Source organism: Eschrichtius robustus, chromosome 10 (genome assembly GCF_028021215.1).
Source record: "Eschrichtius robustus isolate mEscRob2 chromosome 10, mEscRob2.pri, whole genome shotgun sequence".
Taxonomy (NCBI): Eukaryota; Metazoa; Chordata; class Mammalia; order Artiodactyla; family Eschrichtiidae; genus Eschrichtius; species Eschrichtius robustus.
Genome location: NC_090833.1, coordinates 31,151,791 through 31,174,143, shown reverse-complemented (window position 1 = coordinate 31,174,143; position 22,353 = coordinate 31,151,791). Strand labels below are relative to the sequence as shown.

At 38.2% G+C, this 22,353-nt stretch overlaps 1 protein-coding gene across 1 annotated transcript in view; it reads left to right on the top strand.

The window, feature by feature from the left end:
- Positions 1-14,447: 14,447 nt before the first annotated feature.
- Positions 14,448-22,353, top strand: part of PLPPR1 (phospholipid phosphatase related 1) — a 132,990-nt gene continuing 125,084 nt past the window's right edge. The window contains exon 1 of the mRNA XM_068552979.1: positions 14,448-14,510. Coding sequence (XP_068409080.1) covers positions 14,448-14,510 — 63 coding nt within the window. The remainder of the gene's footprint in view (positions 14,511-22,353) is intronic.

Here is a 22,353-nt window from a genome sequence, read left to right as displayed (position 1 = left end):
TAATGTTGCCTGTGACTAAACACCAAATCAATGGCTCGGATAGTAAGCGTGCACAGCCTATGGGCAGATCAAAGCAGATTGTTGTGAATGACTGACTAAACTTAGGCAGTTTCCTGGCAGAGGCAGAAATTGAATTGTGTTCTGAAGGATACGTAGGAATTGGAAAGGCAAAAAGAAAATAAGGAAGGGTATTTGTGTATGTTAAAGGATCCCAACTTATTTGAGGAATGAATTTACAATGATACTGGTTTTGTTGCTTTTCTTTAAACACAGCATTTCAAAAGGAGATATTGTGAGGTGATTCTCAAGAATAGTCTGTTCCATGCTGTGCCTAATTCTGGGCCAGCTGAAGGATGAGAGGACATGGCTGGGATTCATGAGGAAAGATTAAAGGGGAGGCTGCCGGTAATTTAACAGGAGAGTAAACAGAAAGCTATTCATCACTACTGGAGATAGGAAAGTAAGATACACGGTTTAGTTTCAGGGATTTAAATAAATAAGAAAAGACATTTTGATATTCTCCCCACTCCTACTTTAATCAATTACTGAATATTATTTGCTCTTCTAATCTTTTGAATTCACTGACCTGTCTGTCTCTATTGCCTTAGCCTTAACCCAAGCCACCTTCTCCTCTTGCCTAGATGATAGCAGGACCCTTCAACTGGCCACCTCACTGTATTCATTCTTGTCCCACTCTCCCAAACCACTCTCTATATCCTGAACAGTCTTTAGTAAAAGTAAATTAGGGCGTGGCAGGTTTGTTCCTTAAAGCCTTTCAGTAGGTTACTATTGTTCTTAGAACTAATCCCAAACTTTTTAACGTGGCCCACCTGGCCCTGCATTGTAAGCCCTCTCTTCCCAGGCCTCAGTATGTGTCTATTGCCTGTGCTCTGTATGTTGCAGCCGTATGTGTTACTGCTTTCTCTCATTTCAGAACTTCCCATGTGCTGTTCCCTTTAACACGGATACAGTTCCCCTCTCTTTTATGTATCCAAAGATTGCTTCTTCAGGGAAGACTTTCCTGGCCCCCTAGATGATGTTAGGTCCCCCATTAGCTCCCAGAGAGACATTATTTTTATCTCACTTGTAATTATTTGATGTCATCTTTCCAAGAGACACTTGGGGTACAACTGGTGAACACAATAGGCAAGGCTCATGAAACTTACATTCTGGCTGTTGGAGGAAGATAATAAGCACAATACATGAATCATAGTATGTGGGATGATAAGTGGTATAGATAAAAGAGAAAGTAGACTAGAGTAAGGAGGAACGGGAATGCTGGATGAGGGAAGCAGGCTGCAACACTGAAAAGACTGGTCGGCATATCTCCATACCATATGCAAATTAATTCAAGAAATATTATAGTGTTAAATGTAAAAACTAAAACCATAACCCTGTATAAAGCCTGGCATGGGAAAGTCCTCAATACATATTTATCAAGGCGACTAGTGAACAATATTATCATTATTATTATACGCATGCAAAATTTTAAGTTTGGGTCAGTCACAGAATACATGCAATCCTCCCTTGGTTGCACAGCAGGCAAACCAAGGCTTACGCCAGGGTTGTCTTATCCTTCTCTGAAATCTCCTGTGGTGAAAGGGAATTCCTTTCACTGTTTTTTCCTGTCTCCTGTGAGACTCTAGCAGGGTCCAACAGAGCTAATTAATTACCCTGTTGTGAGGGCGTAGGGACTTCCTGGCTGTGATTTCTGAGGGCGCCCGAGGATTGCGGATCTAATGACAAAAACAGAATCACTCTGTTCCAGAGAGTTGATATGAGGATAGATTTGGTATCTCAACTCTTGGATGTTTCTGTCTGTGTCTGTCACACACACACACACACACACAAACACACGCACACATTCTCTTTTTCTCTCTCTCCTTGTCTTCTGGAAAACAAACCGCTTGGCTCCTGGGCAGCTTAGCTTTAAATTGGAAAATGCAGCCTTGCTTGGCAAAACAACGGTATCACAGCCTCCCCACTGCTCAGAACAGCTTGTGACATACATCCCTGCAGGCAAGACCACAAAGGGCTGTCTAACATCCTGGAACCACCATTCCCCAAGAGGACTTTCCTGTGCAACTTCTTTAGAATTCTAGTCTGTGGGGCCTATCTTCTCTTCTCCGGCAGTTTCTCACCCTGGACTTGAACTTTTGCTTCGTTTCTCTCCATTTAATTAGTGACCCCATCTCTTAGAAGGGATCATTAGAAACCCACGGTGGCCCTGGAGATACGAATCAGGACAGAATTCAAAGGGAAATAGAGGAACCAATGACTTGGAAGTCTGAAAGAGCACTCTAGTCCCTCTGACCTTAATAACATAACAAATTCCCTTCTAGGCCACTTTACAGGGGCCCCAATTCAAACAGGCGCTCCTATTTACCTCTTCTCCCTGTTCATCTCAAATTAAAAAAAAAAAACTAGATTGAAGCCCGCTCTTGCATGGTTCTGATTATGTCTCACCTAGATGATGGTGGCCCCTCATAAGCCTTGCTAACTCTAGTTTCACCCACCCCGACCCATCTTACATTCTGTAAAGCCAAACCAAATGGAGAGAATCTAAAATCCTTAGCTTGCATTCAACAACCCAGCCCCAGTCCTCCAGCGATACCCAATGCTATTTTCATCTCCTACATGCTGGCCAAACTTGCCTAGCCGTAATTCCAGACCATAGGTATGGTCGGGGCTGTTCTACTCCATACTTTGCTCATTCCAGTCCTAATGCCTAGAAATCCATCCTGGGCTTGTTGATCACTTACCTGTCCTCACTGGTCCACCTCAGATATCATCAATGGAAACAGTCTCTCCTTCCTATGAATTCTCATCAATTATATCATTTTATAAATAGACTGCATTTGACTGCATTTGCATTCTTACTAGGTTGTAAGCTACTGGCTGTCAATGACTGTTTGACTTGTATTTGCATCACTCAAAGCCTAAGGCTTTGCACTTAGTAAGTATTTAATAAAACCTCATTGATGGGTGAATGGACAAAATGGCACCTCTTCTCAATGCCTGTCTTCAAAATAGTTTAGTAAAAAGGCATTATGGTACTAGGTACATCAGAGCCTTTCCAAAATATGGCTCATTTTAGAACAGACTTTAACATAGTACAAGTTTACCTTAAATCTTATCAATGGGCATTTTTCATTGGAACAGTGTGAAAGACCACAATAAAACAATATTTACCTTTAATATAGTCAGTCCTATAACACAGATCATAACTTCATTATAAATTTTGTTAAATGCAATTACTTTTGAAATTATAGTTGAAATTTTATAACCAGAGCCAGATACAGGAGAAACACTCAGTCCCCAACTTAATATGGTTGGACTTAAGATTTTTCGACTTTACAGTGGTGTGAAAGCCATTCAGCAGAAACCGTACTTCGAATTGTGATCCTTTCCTGGGCTAACATATGAGGTATAGTACTCTTGTGATACTGGGCAGGGTACTGAGCTGCAGCTTGCAGCCGGCCACGTGATCGCAAGGGTAAACAACTGATACACTTATAACCATTTTGTACCCATACAACCATTCTGTTTTTCAGTCAGTACAGTATTAAATAAATTACCTGAGATAGTCAACACTTTATTATAAAATAGGCTTTGTGTTAAATGACTTTGCCCAACTGTAGGCTAATTGTAAGTGTTCTGAGTGTGTTTAAGGTAGTCTAAGCTAAGCTAAGCTACAATGTTCAGTAGGTTAGGTGAATTAAATGCATTTTTGACTTAGGATATTTTCCGTTTACCATGGGTTTATCAGGATGGAATTCTACCATAAAGCAAGGAAGACCTGTACTTAATTATATTTAAGATCACATTCACTACTTTTTAATTAAGAGCAATTCAGCATACTCTCTGCCTGTTTTCTCCCCAGACTTTAAGCTGAGCACAATACTGCCTGAGGGGCAACGTTTACTACCTTTAAGCCTTTCTGAGGGGAAGGGTGTGTGTGTGTGTCCATCCCAGTCCCTGTGTGTGTGTGTGTGTGTGTGTGTGTGTTTGTGCACGCGCACGCATACTTCTGGTTCTTGCTCCGATGCTTCAAGGTTTCAGTTTCACGGAGCATCAAAACCTCATTTCCTTCTAGCCTTTGATTTTATTGAAAGAAACATTAACTCACTGTTTTAAAATTAAGAAAAGCTCTTTGTGCCGGCTACTTCTTCCTGCTTTGTTTTTTTCTTTTTCCTGGTGTAAAATTAGGGGTAAACAATATCAACAATTGAAAAAGAAATTGGGGAAACACCCTGCTGGTTTGGGCACCGTCTTCCTATTAAGTAGTTCTCCTGGTGGTGGCCCATCAGATGGTCCTAGGCACTCCTTCGCATCAGCTATTTCGACATTCCTATGCTTTCCGCTTTCTTCCCACTGTCTCAGGTCGCCTGCTGAGCTTTGGAGTCTGCATCACCCTTGCACTCTTTGTTTTTGGAAGATCAGTCTCTAACAGAGACGGCTTACTTTTAGATAGACTTGGACTCTTTTTTTCCAATTTAAACTTTTAACTTTAAGGCATGTACCTTTTAAAGCAACAATCTAAAGCAATTTTTTTTAACAGTCAAAAGAACCCAGAGGTAGAATCCAGCTGAATAATTTCCCCTTTCAATTTTACATTTTGAAATGTGTTCTGGCTTACATTTTGATCTCTAGGACTTTCAGACACTTCACTTTTCATTGTTCTTTGGGTCCAAGGTATAGTGGGTCTTAACTGGTTGGGGTGGGCAGAATGGCTTGACCCAAGACCTACATTAGTACCATATTGTTCAGTTATGCACGACCTGGAAAGGATTGACCAAGACCTAGATTAGGACTGGGTCAGAAGTAAGGAATGGACCCAGAGCAAATGTGAAATCAAACGATGGAGCTGAGTGGCTGAGGCACACTGTTAGTGTCAACATTTACTGTGTACCTACTGTGTGCTTGGTACTGTGCAAAGTACTAAAGTTGCAGTGCTGAGCAAGACAGACAGACATTCCTAGAAAAGGAATAGATATTAAACAATTACACAATAAATACTCTGAAGGAGCATGATAGTGTGTAATAGAACTGAACCAGTCAGGGCAATTAAGGAAACTTACCCATTGAAAATGGCATTTAACTGCAGATCTGAAGGAAGAGCAGATAATGGAGGAGGAAAGAGTTCTCCAAGATGTAGTACATGAGGAGGCCCAGAGGTGAGAAAGAGCTTGGCATGTTGCAGAAACTGAGCAAGTGGCTGGAGTGCCAAGAGGCTGGGGATGGGCATGGGGTGGAGATTGCTGCAAAATGGGACTGGAAAGGTTTAACACAGTCTAAAAGTTATAACAAGCTCAGACATTAGCCAGGCAATCTTGTGCCTTAGTTGTGAGAGGTCCAGCAACAGGGATCCTAGATGCAAGGGGAAATGGCTGTCTGCAGACTATCCATTCAGGCTCAGGGCTGGAGTATGAACCAGGCATACTTGTAGGTTCAAAGGATTCACCTAGATAAATGAGCATCTGAGTCCTAGTTACTGAGTGCAGACCACATAGGACTGCAGGCTTGGAAAGAGACTGAGGTATGAGAGTGAGTCATCAGATTTAAGCAGTAGGAACAAAGCTAATGGCTGGTCATACAGAGAGGGAACCTGGAATTATCCCTGGGTCTGAAAAGCCACTCAAGAACAATGTGGGTCCCTGGTATCTTCACAGGGCCCCTGAGTCTTTATTTTGTAAAGATTTGACTGAACTCTAGATTTTCCTGGATCGTGGGTCTCATGCTCTTTGTATCTCTCTGCCTTATTCTGGGCTGGCTCAAGGGCTGGGCCATGGATCTAGCTGTGAGACACTGTGGAGGGGAGAGACTGGACCAAAGAAAAGGGGGGGTGTCAATGCTACTCTCCTATAATGTGGGGCTTTCACACTGTCGTTCTTTACAAGTTTTGAAAAGCATCTTTACAAGCTTTGAAAAGCATCTCTGAAATTGAACAGAGTAAAGCATTTCTCTTGAAAGCCTGAGTAGTACAGTCCTAAATCCCACACCATCTTGTGATGAAATCTCTTTTGCACTCATCTACAATCTCTTTCGATTTTTTCCTATCTCTTAATGTCTTGGTTGCTTTAAAAAAAATACATAGTTAGGTTTTCCAGCTTTGGGAAATTAAAGGCACACTGTGATCCTGGTTGGAGATAATAGAGTAGAAATGATCCAGAACAGTGAGGGGTAGCTCAGTGCCACCAAGGAAGTTAATGCCTATTTAACACGTGTTAAAGATGAGCTGGATTTGTGGATTATGGCTCACCCTGAGTACTGGGGAACAAAATGAAGTGTAACTCTCACAACTCATTTTTCACCTTTTAATTTTCCCTTTTCTACTCCAATCCCCACCCCCCTTACCTCCAATTAAGATGTGGATCACCTAGAAATAAGCCCTATTTTTCCCCTTGCTAGACATAATCTCATTTCAATCTTACACCAACCCAATTTTGAGGAAATCCTAGAAAGTTTGTGTTGTAAAACTCATATCAGAGGTGCCTTTGATGTGCCCTGGGTCATGGATTATGCAACATATTCTTGCTTCTGGGGCCCCCTGACACCAGGGAAAAACACATCACTCAGTGGCCCAGAATCTCAATAAATACTCAGTATCCTGCAGCGGACAAAGAAAAAATAACTCTCTAAGGAATACTTGTGGTCCCTGGATGAGAAATGTTTTAATATTGGAGTTATTAGTTAACCCAAACTAAAGTCTTCTGCCCACTATCTGGTGAGTTAGGTGTCTTTTAACTTGGGTTGGTGGGAACAGAAAGTATTCTCAGTCTCCTGTGAGCCCTGATGATGATTTTTCTCTAATTCTTTTGGATGGTTTCCCTCCCGGCCTTAGCTCGTTTCTCCCATGCTCATCAGTACTCTGCTGAAGACTCGAGGGGACTCTCTGCAGGGCAACCCAGCTCCATCTGTGCAGAATTCTCTCTGGTTCTCTGCCTTGTGAACTCCAGTCCCTTGGGCCTCCCCACATTCCCAGCTCTGTCTACTCAACTCAGGGAGGCCACGGGCCATTCTTCTGGGTTCCCCTCTCTGTGCCGTGGACTGGAGACTCTTTCCAGGCAGTAAGCTAGGGCAATTGTAGGGCTTGCCTCTGTCTGTTCCCATCTTTCAGGGATCACTGCCCTTTATTGCCTCACATCCAGTGCCTTGAATACCATCGGCTCATTTATTTTGTCTGTATCTTTTAGTTGTGCCAGGCATGAAATCCAGTCTTAGTTACTTTCACTTGGCTGAAAGCAAAATCCCTCCAGGGCTATTTTAAGGTTGTTTAACCTTGTTTTGACGCTCACTTTTTGAGGCCCCACTCCATATGAAGATAAACACATAATGAGTGATCTGACAGTAAATCTTTATTTTGCATGAAAAGATTTTTATGACTTTTCTTTTGAAACTATTAATTTGCAATTGTTTAAAGTTTCTTAGCAAAGGAATTTTTAGAATTAAGAATTTCACCTACAGATCACTTTCAAATTAATTGTTAACACTAAATTGAGTAATGAAATTGCAAGAATTTTACATTTTTAGGTATACACTTATATATTTATTCATTTGGTTTTACATAGTTTTGCTGCCTTTTTAAAATTTCTTATATATTTTCATGGGCTGTTAAATAGCTCACAGGCCCTAGGAATTGGGCCTATAGTCCCCAGTGGGTAAAACAGCCCTGCTTTCTTTTGAGATTCAAAGTGGTAGTAATTACCACTTATAGTACCTTTATTCTCACCCCAATCATGGTCTCTGAGCATGAGATGCCCTTTGTTTCCCCAAATGCCAATAAGGCACCTCGACAGTTTCCATATTTTCCTCTGTTAGATACTAAGCAGGAATAGGTTTGTCCCCTTGGGCAAAACTGTGGCCTTTATCCTTGGTGAAGCAAGTTCTTCACTAGCTCAAAAATTCCAGTGTCCTAGGGCGTCTGCTTTCAATCCTTTAAAATTAGTGGTTCTCCCCCAAGGCTATCTCCATCCCCTGCTCCTTCCCACCTTGAAGGGGAGTATCTGGCAATGTCTGGAGACATTTTTAGTTGTCACAATATTGGGGGAGGAGGGTTGCTACTATTGGTGTCTTGTGGGTAGAGGCCGGGGATGTAATTAAACATCCAGCTGTACTCAGGACAGCCCCTCACAACAAAGAATTTTCCAGCCCACGGTATCTACAGTGATAGGGTTGAGAAACACTGTCCTAAATCAATGTGGCCTCAGAGTGCAGAATTCTTGGGCTTACTCAGAAAAGTACCATTTCTGGTGGCCTTGTTGCCTATTTGTTGTTTAGATTTTTGTCTCAGTGAACTCGATTAATTCATATCATCCTAACTTTGAAGGGAACCACCATGGTATTTTTAGCAAAATTAGCTCAAAATATTCTCTATAAAAAGAGCAAGCTCTAGCTTCCCTAAAATCCTAGACTCTGGGCCCCTGAGGAGGACCACAGGCTGTGACTTTGGCCACTGGAAATACTAGATTCACACCAAGGCTGGGCAGAAGGTCCACTGAAACATGGTGACTCTTTCTCAAGGGCATTTTTGTTCCTTGCTACTTCATTGACTGCTCAGCTAGAGCCAACTTTGCATAACTTAGAAATCAGTGAGGTTTGTCCCCATCTAGCTATGACCATGCTCCATCACCATCCATTTTCAGTCTCACTAAAACAGATACTTTATAATCAGCAATTATTTTTGTATTTGTTCTGGGTTGAGTAGGAATTGTTACACTTCTTATGAACAAGAGGGAATTACATGGAAAATCCAACGGAAATACATGAGATGTCATTGACTCCTTTATTGGACAGGTCTGATTTATAATATACTTACCTGCCTAGAAATGAAGAGCTCTGTCTGAGTTAATTACTAGGAAACAGTACTGTCTGTCAATATTCTCTTTTTTTCCTATGTTCTTATCTGATATGGAAATGGACCAACCTTGTATTTCTTATCCTTGAGGTGTTCTGCTTCTGAGTTTGTGTATAAAACGCTATGTGTACTATACATAAACAAATTTTGGTAACATCTATACTTATCCTCGAATGTTTTCATACATTTGAGCTGGTAGTGTTTTTAGTTTCCCAAACATATGTTAGGCCAGCTTATATCTTTGGAACCTTAGCTCTTGCTGTTCCCTTTAGCTGAAATGCTTCTCTTGTCCTCCTCTTATAGGGGAGCAGCTACCTTTATTTTAATCAACTTAAATAGCCATCTCCTCTAAGAAACCTTTCCTTAACTTTCTCCCAGCTAGGACTGTCTTATTACTTTTGTGGACTTTAAGCAATTTTGCCTTTGTGGACCCTTTTCTCTATTAAAGTTAAAACTTATGTTTTATAGTTGAATTGGTATAAAACTGAATTTAATAATATATTAAAATATTTTGGTACCTAACCTAAAAATTTATTATTTAAAAAAAAATTAAAATGTTTTCATGGGCCCCTAAAATTATTATGGGTCCTAGACAGTGTATCTACTACGCCAGTTGGATAAGAGATCCCTGACCTCAAGAGTTAGAATTGGTGATTTGTGCTGCTATTATCCCTCTTATAACTCATTGAAAAACAAATATACAAACAAGTATAACAATCTTTTCCTAATGACTATTAGTCCCTTAAATACAGGGTATTTGGCTAATTCATTGCTTCTAGTTGTGTCTAATGGGATTCCTGGCATGAATTAGGGACTCACAAATGAACAAACAAATGATGCTATTCTGGTATTTTGAAACCTTGGACATCAAAAGACTCAAATTCATGAGAACATAGCGGGGCTAGGCTATACGAGAACCTTGGTCACTGCCATTTGGTACTCTTTTAAAAAGACTTCTGGAAACTTTTGCTTCTAAGAGGATGGAGTAAGATGTACATTCCCCATCCCTCCCACTAAATCAACCAAAAATCCTGGATGTTACATGTAAACAAAGCTCAGACAAAGAAAAGGTGGACTGGCTGGGGACTTCACATAACAACCAACACAATATTGAGTTCCCAGGATTTCTTTTTTTTTTTTTTTTTTTTTAAATTTATTTATTTATGGCTGGGTTGGGTCTTCGTTTCTGTGCGAGGGCTTTCTCTAGTTGCGGCGAGCGGGGACCACTCTTCATCACGGTGCGCGGGCCTCTCACTATCGCGGCCTCTCTTGTTGCGGAGCATAGGCTCCAGACGCGCAGGCTCAATAATTGTGGCTCACGGGCCCAGTTGCTCCACGGCATATGGGATCTTCCCAGACCAGGGCTCGAACCCGTGTCCCCTGCATTGACAGGCAGATTCTCAACCACTGCGCCACCAGGGAAGCCCCTCCCAGGATTTCTTTTTACCTCATATCTCAGAGTGGATATTGGAGAAGCTGACAACCTGGGATATTGATACTTGCAGACAAAACAGCCCCAAGAATGCCTGCCACCTCTCTAGCCAAAGGGCCTGGAAAAGGGCAGCCTAGCAATGCAGCAAACTTTTAGAAAATAACCCTTTGACTATATCCAAAAACCACAGAAAAACTGCAGTCCCATCTCTGTCTCTGTCAGCAAAGACCAAGTGGGGACCCTGGACTTCTACCCTTGCCAGGCTATAAGGAGGCTCCCCTAGACTCCTGCTGGGGTCATATCAGAGAAGGCCAAGTAGGGAGCCAGGACTTTAGTTCATGCTGGGCAGTAATGAGTAGGCCCCCATCCCTGCTCAACAGTATCAGGGGAAAACATGGCGGGGAGCCTAGACTTTTACCCCCTTTAGGCAGTAATGAGGCATCCCTACTTTCTCCTCCCTGGAGTGGTATCAGAGGGGGACTAGTGGAAATTCAGTTTGATCATTACACAACAATAGCAAGGCCATAGTGTCAGTGGAGGCCATGTGGGGAGCCGTGAAGAAGTACCTAACCCCCTCCCCAGCAAGGGAGGTATCAGTGGGGCCCTATTGAGGAGCCTGAACTCTACTGCTGCCCAGCAAAAGGGGTCCCTCCCCAACTAGCTGTCATAGGAGGCCAAGTGGAGAACCCGGACTTCTACCTTCACATGGCACTAACAAGGTGACATTCCCCGTACCTACTAGAGGAGTGTCAGAGGAAGTATGATAAAACATAAGCTTTAAACAGGATCCTGAGTCTTGTAACAACCCAAGGTCAATCAAAAAATCACTCTTCATACCAAGAACCAGGAAGATCGCAAACTGAATAAGAAAAGACCATCAACAGACACCAAAACCAAGATGATATAAAATTATCTGACAATAATTTAAGTGGCCATCATAAAATTACTTTAACAAATACTGACAGACATGCTTGAAACATGAAAAAATAGTCTCAGCAAAGAAATAGAAAATATAAAGAAAAAGCAAATATAAATTTTAGAACTAAGAAATATAACAACTGAAATAAACTCAATGGATGGACTTGGCTCAACACCATAATGGGGATGGTAGAGGAAAGAGTCAGTGAACTTGAGGATAGAATAATAGAAAATATCCAATCTGAACAACACAGAGAAAATAGACTTGGGGAGGGGGGATTAAGAGTGTCAGGGACATGAGGGACTACAACAAAAGATCTAATATTCATGTCACGGGAGTCCCAGAAAGAGACGAGAGAGTGGGTTAAAAAGTTTTCCAGGAATAATGGCTGAACACTTTCCCAAATTTGGGAAAAAAACATAAACCCATAGATTCAAGTAGTAAGAAATCTCTAAGCAGCATAAACCTAAAGGAATCCACACCAAGGCACATTAATAGTCAAAAGACAAAATATACATCTGATAAGGGACTTGTATCCAGAATAATACAAAGAACACTTATATCTTGAAAATATCCAAATCTTTTGGTTTTTTTGATTTGATTATTTCACAAAAGAAGATAGAATAATGGGCAATAAGCACCTGAAAGGATGCTCGATATCATTTGTTATTTACAAAATGAAAACTACAATGAGATATTATCTCACACTCACTCAAATGACTATAATAAAAAAGATAGGCAATAAAAATGTTAGGATGTGGAGAAAGGAGAACATTTATTGTTGCTGACGGCAGTGTAAAATGACACAACCACTTTGGAGAACACTTCTGCAGTTTCCTTTAAAAAATAAAACAATTTAGCGTGTGGCCCAGTAATTCCACTCTTAGGTATACATCCACAATAAATGAAAGTATACAGACGTTCTTAGCATCATTATCCATAATACTGGATACAACCTAATATTGGATACAGCAAAAATTAGAAACTACCTACATTTCCACCAATTGGTAAAGGTTCTATAGCCATACGATGAAATACATTCAGTAATAAAAAGGAAAAATTACTGATATGTGCACTATGACATGAATAAACTTCAAAAACATTATGCTAAGAATCCAGGTCAAGAGACCACATATGGAATGATTATATTTATTTGAAATATCCAGAAAAGGCAAATCTGTAGAGACAGAGAGAATAGTGACTAGCTGGGCTGGAGAGGTGGTGAGGGAGGTGATGGTGGGGATGACAATTATTTTGGGGGGAGAAGGAAAAAGTGCTAAAATTGTTTTATGATCATTGTACAACTTGGTAAATTTATTAAAAGATCATTGAATTGTACACTTGAAATGGGTGAAGTATATGTGAAATATACCTTACTATAGTTACTGATTATGTATAGTATACATACATAGATACATATATGTGTGTATATATATATATATATATTATATATGTAGTCTCCATACACATATAAAAAGCTAGTTTGTATTTTGAACCAGAAGAGTGAATAGAAAGGAGAACTTTATATGATATCCAAAGCCTGTCTTGTGTTCTCCATTTCATTGCTATTTTTTATTAACTGTATGGAGAAGCCATCTAAAATACTAGGTATGTCTGATGCCTTTGTTTTTTCTGGTGCCCATACCTACTTCAAGGTGATTAAAAATTTAATTTTCTTTTCAGATGTATGGTTCTGTGTTTAGCTGATGCTAACAGTAGGACTCATCTAAATCATAAATACTGATAAGTGAATTCTAAAATACTTGGATTAAGTAAGGATAAAATGAAACCAATACATGGTTGCCAAATCAACTCAATGTGTGTTCTATGTATGGGTTCCTTTCTAATTGTAAAAAAATATTATTTATTCCTAAATCATGAAATAGATGGTGAAATAACAGATATATTATGGGTATTTTATAACAGGTAATATCCAATTTTAATTGAAAAAATTAAGTTGCCTAAAAATTAAATAATTTAAACACTATGATTGGTATGGACTTAATACTACACATAATGTTACATTTGATCAGAGAAAGTTTTAGTCGACACGTGAGAAGCTGGCATTTCAAAAAGAGAAGGAAATGTATTTTAAAGCTTTATTTTGGAAAAACATAAGGACGGACTTAAAGACAGAATTAAGTTAAGAACATTAATTCATGACCTTTAAGAAAAAATGCGCTTGGCCAGTTGCATAGACTAGCAGTCCCCGTGCCAGTCTTCATATCACAATCCGTAAGAACTATTGGGAAGTCTGACACAGAAACAGAACAAACAAAAAATAATGACTCGAAAGCAGATACCTGAAACATGTCAAGTATTGCATTGGATAGAGAATAAAAGGTATAGTGGAAAATTCTTTTTACTGGGCTGTGGAAGTTTCAGAAAAGACTAAAATCTCTATTTGTTGTTGTTATTGTTTGAAGAAGAACCAAAACTAACTGATCTTTTAATACAGGAATATTTTCAGTTCAAAGTAGGACAGAAGAGTTCTAACAAATATTTAAAATACTCTGCTATAGCCCAGCTACTCCGTTCTTATAGGAGAATGTTTATGGTGTCAGTGTTTTGTGTTTGGAACACACACACACACACACACACACACACACACACACACACACACACACACGGCTGAGGGAACCCAGTGAGAGGGATCAGTGATGTATTAATCCAGAGTAGTTAATAGCCCTGCAGTCAAGGGAGCAAGGGCAAAGAGTGGTCAAGGAAGGAAGTCAGGGATTAGTGCCTCAGTGCTAAATGTCAGCTCCAAAGGGAGAGGCAAAGGCAGAAATAAACGAGTCCCTAGATTGCAAACTGCAAGGATGAGGCACAGAAAGGGGAGATCCACACAGAACGGACAATAACAAATGTTTTGTCGCGAAAACTGCGTTCATGGCATGAGCACAGTCTACTGGGTTATGGCACTGTGCAGCACCAGGCGATTAGAATTCTGTTCACTATAACTGTGTGCACAGGAGCTCCCTACCTGGTCATTTAGGCTCAGAGACTGTTCATGGCTAGTATACATTCTTTTCTTTTCTCTGGACTGATTATTAGTCTGACTTGACTGTGTTGTAGATTAGTGTTTTGCATTGTTTGTACACACCTTGCTTATCTAGAGGGTAGCTGATATTTTTATGTAGGACTGCTAAACATATGGTTCTTAACACCATGCCATCTATTTTCTATTTCAGCCTGGACAGTTTAAGACGGTGCAGCCTTGCTACATGTTGTAAGAAATGGCTGTAGGAAACAACACTCAACGAAGTTATTCCATCATCCCGTGTTTTATATTTGTTGAGGTAGGTGTATTTATTTGCCTTTACAGACAAATTGGAATAATTGTAGCAGTTTTTATGCTGAGAACTTGGATTATTTTGTAAAATTATTTAATCTTATGATAATGAAATTTTGATAGCACATATATTGGTAAAGAATTAATAAGATATGCCAAGTGTTTCTTGAATAGGAAACCATAGAACAAGGTTCATGTACGGCGTACAAAATAATTGTGTTTTATTAGATTTCTTTTATTTTCAGTGGTGACTTGAATGTATTATTAATTATGAATGCAGCATTTTGATTAAATTATTTTTTAAAAAATCAATATCATGTTTTAGGAATTCAATAAATGAGGTTTACAGATAATGTTAGTTGATGGCCTTTTGCCTTGGAGCCCATATAAAGAAAAAGAAATCTTAGAGTTGACTCTTTCCACTGGGCATTTTTCTTTAGTGGGATATTGAGAACTTGTATAGTGTGCAACTTCTTTTGTTCATAAGTGATTTTGTTGAGTTGCTCCAACTTTGTACCAGCAAACAATTTCTCCAGCCTCTTTTTGGTTAAACTTCCTGCACCCTTTCCCCACTGTACCTCCCTTTCTATAATGCTTGCTATGGAAGAGACAACGACATGGAAATTTTAGGAAATTTGGAATAATATGATGAAAAAAAAAAGCTACTCCAGGTTATCTCAAAATAAGATGTTGATTTGCCAGAGATGACATTATATCTGCCTTCTCCAAGAGATAGAGCATCTACTCCAAGAAATAGAGCATCTAACAGATTGGTTTTTATCCTGAAAATTGTGTTCAAAATATGACGATATAAAGAGCTGAAAAGTAAATGTCCTGAGTTTCCTTTCTGGGTAACTACCCATATAGTCTCTCCATCCCAAGGATCATCTGTAGCTTGTTCTTATGTTATGGGGCAGGGGATCTTTTTGGCTGAGTATGGGAGGAATATGCACATTGATCCATTTTATTACCTGTGTGAAAACAGACACTTGAATTAAACCACTACTGATATTAGCAAAAATGTACTTTCAGTACATACGTTATTTAAACACAGCCTATGAATCAATGAAACAAGTTTTTGTTTGTTTGTTTGTTTGTTTGTTTTTATCTTCTAGCTCTTGAAATAACTTTAGCTGTTTACATAGTCAGTTGGATAATTTTGAGCATTCTGATTTTGGGGCCAAGTATATATGTTTGGCTGATCCTTGAGTTTCACCTTATAGATATCCCTTGGTAGTTTAGATGAACAAATGTTACTAGATGATTTATTTTCTGGTGATATTTGTGAACCTGTTTGTATTGAAAAACCAGGTGGAAATATAGGAGATTAGGTTGGGACAGAGGTGTTGATATAAGTTAAGATACTCAGACTCAAGCTATATCTCTGAAAGGGTAAACAAAGAACTCATCTCTCAACATAAACACATATTCTTAATACTCTTATCTTGCTATACAAGGCCAAGAATAACTCCTTTCAGACAATAACTGTACATTATATATATAGTGGGTTCTAGTTACTATTGTTCATATTGAAATTGTAATGTAGAAAAAGGAGTCCTTTCTCCCACTGCTCATGGGGGAAATGGTAGAAGGCTGTAACACTATATTTTTCAATGTTAAAACCCTTTCTCTTTTGTCATAAGAAAAATAAAATTTTAAAGTAAACTAGGGGTAATTTAGAATAAGTCACCTGTCATCATCCTTATCCTCACGGTAGCAATTTTATTTTAAATTTTCTTAAAAATCGAACAGGAAACAAACCTTAAAGTAAGAGATTTAATTTATTGCAGGAAGCTCTATCTCTAAAGATTTTCAGCCCTCTAATGTGTGAATGATGAGCTTGATGAGTAGAGCAAACAACAAAAGCCATAAATTAATCTTTGTATGCCTTAACCTGACACAAACATAAATATAAGAAAAATCTTGGAGAGGAAAGATAGCTTATTCTTTTTCTTGCTGTATTGTCATTCTTACTTTGCATAGTTTAAGACATATCACTGACTTATCTGAAACAATCAGGAGAAAGAAAAAGCAGAAGTGAAGTAGAATAAAGTAGAAACTGAGAAGGGAAGAGGTGACTCTCAAAGTGGCTTTCATGATTCTCATGCATTTCATTCATCAAATGCTTATTGTTAAATGTACCCCATGTTCGTTGCTGCACTATTTACAATAGCCAAGATATAGAAACAACCTAAGTGTCTGACAGTAGATGAATGTATAATGCAATTGTGGTGTATATATACAATGGAATATTATTCAGCCATCAAAAAGAAGTGAAATACTGCCATTTGTGACATGTATGGATCTCAAGGGCATTACACTAAGTGAAACAAGTCAGTCAAAGAAAGACAAATACTGTATGATTGTGAAATCTAAATATGTGGAATACATATGTGGAATGTGAAAAGGAAAAAAAAACAAGCTCATAGATACAGAGAACAGATTTGTGGTTGCCAGAGGTGGGGGTACAGTGAGGAGGACAGAAATGGGTAAAGGGGGTCAAAAGGTTAAAAAAAATTTTTTTAAGTCTCTTCTGAGATTGCACAACAAAACTTTGAGTAAGATCCAATGGGAACAAAACAAAAGAAACAAAAGAAAATACTTATTATTTACCTACATTATTTTAGGCATTATAACTGGAATATCAGAAAACTTGATCAAAAATAACTTGGTTAAAATGTCAATATGATCAATAAATATCTTTTCACGTTGCTTTGTAATTATGAAAAGATTCAAACAGAGAAAATAATATAACAGACATCACTGCACCTACCATCAAGACCAAATCTTAAAATTATGCCATATGTGCTTCAAATATTTTTTCAAGAAATATAAAATATTACAGCTATGGCTGAAGTCCTATTGTCCTAGACCCAGAAGTAACTACAGTTGACCCTTGAACAATGTGGATTTGAATTGCACGATTCCACTTATATGCAGTTGTTTTTCAATAGTAAACCCTACAGTGCTACACAGTCCATGGTTGGTTGAATCCGTGGATGTGGAGGAACCACGGATATAGAGTGCTGACTATAAGTTACATGTGGATTAACCCCCGCATTGTTCAAGGGTCAGTTGTATGTATGTGAAGTTAGAGGCTCCATTCCCCTGCATGATTCTTACGCATATTTTCATATTTTCCCTACATGTCCATATATTCATAAATTATATTTTAGGGAGATTTTACATAAATGATACCATAATGAACTTTCTTTTTACAACTTACCTTTTCATTCAACATTATGTTTCTGAGATTTGTCCAGATTGGCAATTCATTCTTTTTAATTGTTGCATTTTATCCCATTGTGTGACTATACCTACTGAAGGATGGTTTTGTTGATTCTTTTTTGTTTATTTTTTTTAAAGTTTTATACTCTTACAGCTTTTTTTTTTTGCAGAAAATATTCTTATTTCTATCTCTATGCACATGTGTGCAAGGGCTTTCCTTGGATTGCCTAGTGGTGGAATTGTGGGGAGATGATTACATTTTCCAGTTGTTTGTTGCTTCATTATAGAAACAATATTAATATTTTAAATCAGTTTTCTTGAAAAAACTTTGTTAAACTTGACTATTGGTTTTACTAGTATCTGTATATTTCTTAGATTTTTTTTCAGTTATATAATCTGCAAGTAGTAGCAGATCTGGTTTTTTCTTTTCTGATTGTTACGATTAATTTGTTTTTCTTGTCTTATTGCTTTGGCTAAGGTTCCCCAGGGTAATATTGGATAAAGGCAATGGTAGAGGACATCCTTACCTTGTTGCTGACTTTAAAGGCAATACTTCATGTTTCAATATTAAATTATAAATAAGCATGGACTTTTTTTTCTGTTCTGCCTTCTAAATTAGATTCCTTGTTTGAATCCCCCTTTATGTTACAAATTATAGATTTTATTTCTATTCTTTTAAAGCTTAGTCCTAAATTTTAAATATATAAACAACAAAAATTGAGGTTAATCAATAGCTCTATGCTTCTTTTAATGCTATTTTTAGGTCACTTCAAGACCTTGAGTGTCATTCATGATTTTTATATCTTCCTTAAATTTTTCATTAATTTTTCAGTCACAGCTTCAGTGACTTTACCCGCATATTCATCAGTTTGGAGGTTTTTTGCTTACCATTCCTCCTTTTATTCTTCTCCTTCAGGATTTAATTTCCTCATGAAGTTTATCCTTTAATAGTTGTTTCAGCAAGGATCTAGTGAATTGTAAAACTTCTTAATATTTATCTGAAGTCATCTTTACATTACAATTAATCTGGAATGGTTATCTATCTTGGCATTGAATTCTAGATTGACTAGTTTATTTTCTACTCTCAGAACTTTCATAATGTTAATCCATTTCACTCTCCTTCCATCCCATGTCTTTATTGTTGCTATAAAAACTCTTTTATTACTGTTCTTAATAGGTAATCCACTTTTTCTCTCCAGTTGCTTTTACATTTTTCTTTGGTGTCCTGAAATTCAGTATAACATATCTAAGTGTGTATTTATACTGGCTAGGACTTGTTTTACATCTTGAATATGAAGCCATGTTTATACCAATTCTATAAAACTCTCAGACATCACATCTTCAAATATTCTCTTCCTCCATTCTCTGTTCTCTTTTTCTACTTGATGTATGTTGGATCTTCTTATTCTTTCTATAGTCCATGTCTCTTAACCCATCTTTTTTTAATATCTAGAAGTTCTATGTGCATTTAAAAAAATCTGTTTTTATAGTACTTCTATGCTTATGGTTTTTATTTTTTATTCTTTCAGAGTATTCTCTTTTCTGAAATTACTGATATTGTAGTCCTCCTGTATGTTGTGTCTGTTGTCTCTAGCTCATGGTGAATTGTTTATTTATACTTTTAATTATTTTTAGCTCATTTTTGGCAGAGCTTGCTTCTTCTGTAGAATTCATGTGGGCCTTAGGTTTTAAGAGTATCTCTTTGGAAAGTTTTTACATGCATGTTTCTCTTGGGTTTACGCTACTATATTCGTAAGTCGAATTTGCACAATCCCAAAGTATAATTAATCAAAGTTCATCTTCCTTGTAGTCTTCCTGTGCCAGCAGGTGGATTTACATAGAACACTTCTTCTCTGAAGTGAAAAGCAAGCTTTCAGGAATTCTGGTTTTTACGTAAGAGTCTCAGTTCCAACTCAAGTCCTCAGGATGTCCTATCCTCACGGACATTAAAACCCAAACCTTGTTACTAAGATTGACATGTACTCCTTTCTCTAGTCCCATTTAGGTTCACTTATCATCAGTTTACTCAGTTACCACTCTTATTTTCAGTACGCTTTTTGATTGAGCTCACCTGTGAATTAAAAAGAAAGAAAAAGGCTAACCATTGCTTGTAGATGTTTGCATTAGAATGTTTTCATGCCATCTTTGTTCCATGAATGCATTCATTCATTCAACACTCACTTTTTTAGAACTTAGTTTTCTCTCCCAAGTCATTAAGTATTTTGCCCTTTTTGCATACTTTACATACGAACTAGGTTTCTGTAACCTGGATCTCACCAAGTTTTTTGCAGGTCCATGGTTGTTAGGCCATGTTTAACATGTGTGGGGGATGGAGGGTGGGGATGAGAGACACAAAGTACCCACAGTTGGAGCACTGATGTGTATTTTCTTGGTGATTTCAACTATATGAGCACAAAATTTTGACTGGGGGGCAGGGGGCGGTGTTTTATTTGTGGTAATTGGTGAGGAGAATAGCTGCCAACCAGTCTCTAAAATTCAAATGTGCTGACAAAGCAGAAGCCTGCTGACAAAGCAGGAGCCTGCTTTCTGGGTGAAATTTTCACCCAGAAGGCTGAAACAGTGCTAGAGAGGCTATCTGACAAAGCAGCATGCAGCAGGAAAGGTCTCATGATGGTAACAAGTCAGGAGAGCATTGCTCTAGGTAATCCTTGAATGTCACAAATGAAAATAAGGGGTTAAGATGTCATTGGAGAGAGAGCAAAGTTTGTAGATTAAGAGAGTACATATAGAAGGTAATGGGCTGAAAGGAGGGGATTAACAGTGGGAGGACAGCAGAACAGATTGAGAAGTATGATATGCAATGGGTAATGCTGGTGCTTCCAGAAACCAAGCCCTCGAAAGTTAGATATTCAGAAAAATGTCTCGTATACATCTCCCAGTGTCAGCTAATCCTTAAAATGTACCTTTCCATGCTGGCTAAAGCCTCTTAAATGGAAAGCCCTTGACAAGAGAATAATGACTTTAAGGGCCAGAATATAAACTTTTCTATCACTAATGAGAGGGAACTCCAGAATCACTAAAATTCTGGCCAGCTTTCATCTCTTCACTGATCTGGTTCTACTAGAGCAAGTAAAAAAAGAGCAAATGCTGAACTAGACAAAAGCTAGAAAAGTCAGAGGGTGTAGGAAAAGTGGTAGAAAGTTACCAACCTATAAATGAACATGAAGACATCAACTTCCTCTTCCTCATTTTTACTCCTTGAAATCAATAATATTAATTTTTGGTGAGGATAAATGTACAACAAAGTACCTTCAAAAAAGTGATCAAAATAATCAAATATTCTTTGCGGTTTTCATCCTTAGTCCATTTTTCTCTTTCTCTCCCTCTGCCTTCCCTACCTCTGTCTCTGCCTTTTAATATATTTCTGATCCCTTCTCCCTCTCTCCATGCTTTCCTTCTCTCTCTCCTTTTCTCTGTCATTTCAGCAATACCTCTCATGCTTGAAGATCTACAAACGGAGAATTTCCCTGAGGGAAAACACACTCAAATTGGTCATTGAAGTATAATTCTTTTCCCTAAAAATGAGAATACAAGCTGTTTGAGATCTCACATGTCCCCAGAATCAATACCGGTGTACTTTTGCAAAATACTTAGGGCTGAGATATCCCTTTTGACAAATCTTCCCAGATATCAGTGGATTCCTCTCAAGACAATTTCACTGCATTCTCTGTAAAATCATGAAAAACTCAGTCAAGTCTCTTTCAAATATATTTGTGCTAACAGCAAAACTCTAAATGGAACTTAGCTTCCTTGTCAGACAGTATTAAGTACCAGGAGTTGTACATAATGAATGCAACTGTTGCTTGATATGTATAGATGTGACAGTTTTATCATTTTGACACTTGCTTGTGCTTGCAATTGTTATTGCCTTTTTTGACAACCCATTTTTCTCAGCTGTAACCTACAAGGTGATTGTTATAAATCCCAGCCTGAAGGTAAATAATCTCATGACGTTCTGCAAGAACTCGGTGATTCTGAGTGTCTTTCTCCAGGGCCAGAAGTTAAGGAATTCCACCTCATCATTTTTGGACAATGAGTGCCATTTCAGTATCTTTGTTTCATGTGCCTCAAATTTTAAAAGAAGAGTTGCTTGGCCTTGCTTTCTGCTCTTTACTTGCAGCTGCTAAGATTTAGCAGCTCTGATTGCCTTGTTGCTGAGACTTAGATTGCATTTATATTTAAGTCACATTGAGATCTTTTTCTCCTTTAAAAAAAGAAAAGAAAAAAACTCTGCTGGTTCTTGCAAGGAGAAAGTATCAAAATCTTATCCTCATGCATAGTAGAGTAGAATGAGAAAATAACTTGATGTCAGAAGCACTGGGTTTGAGTCCTGGCTCTGCTGCTAGAAACTTGTGCACCTTCCTTGAACCTCAGTTGCTTCATCTGTGAAGTGGAAGTAAAAACAGCTTCTTCCTGAGCACTTTTGAGAAATGAGGTAATGCGCCTGAAAGTGCTTGTCAAGTAATAAGTGGTTAATAAATGTTAGCATAAAAATAATTTAAAATAACAGATTCTACCCAATATAAAACAGAAAACAAAATCAACAAAGATGAAAAATAAAACTAACCAAACACATACTCACACACACATATACATGGACA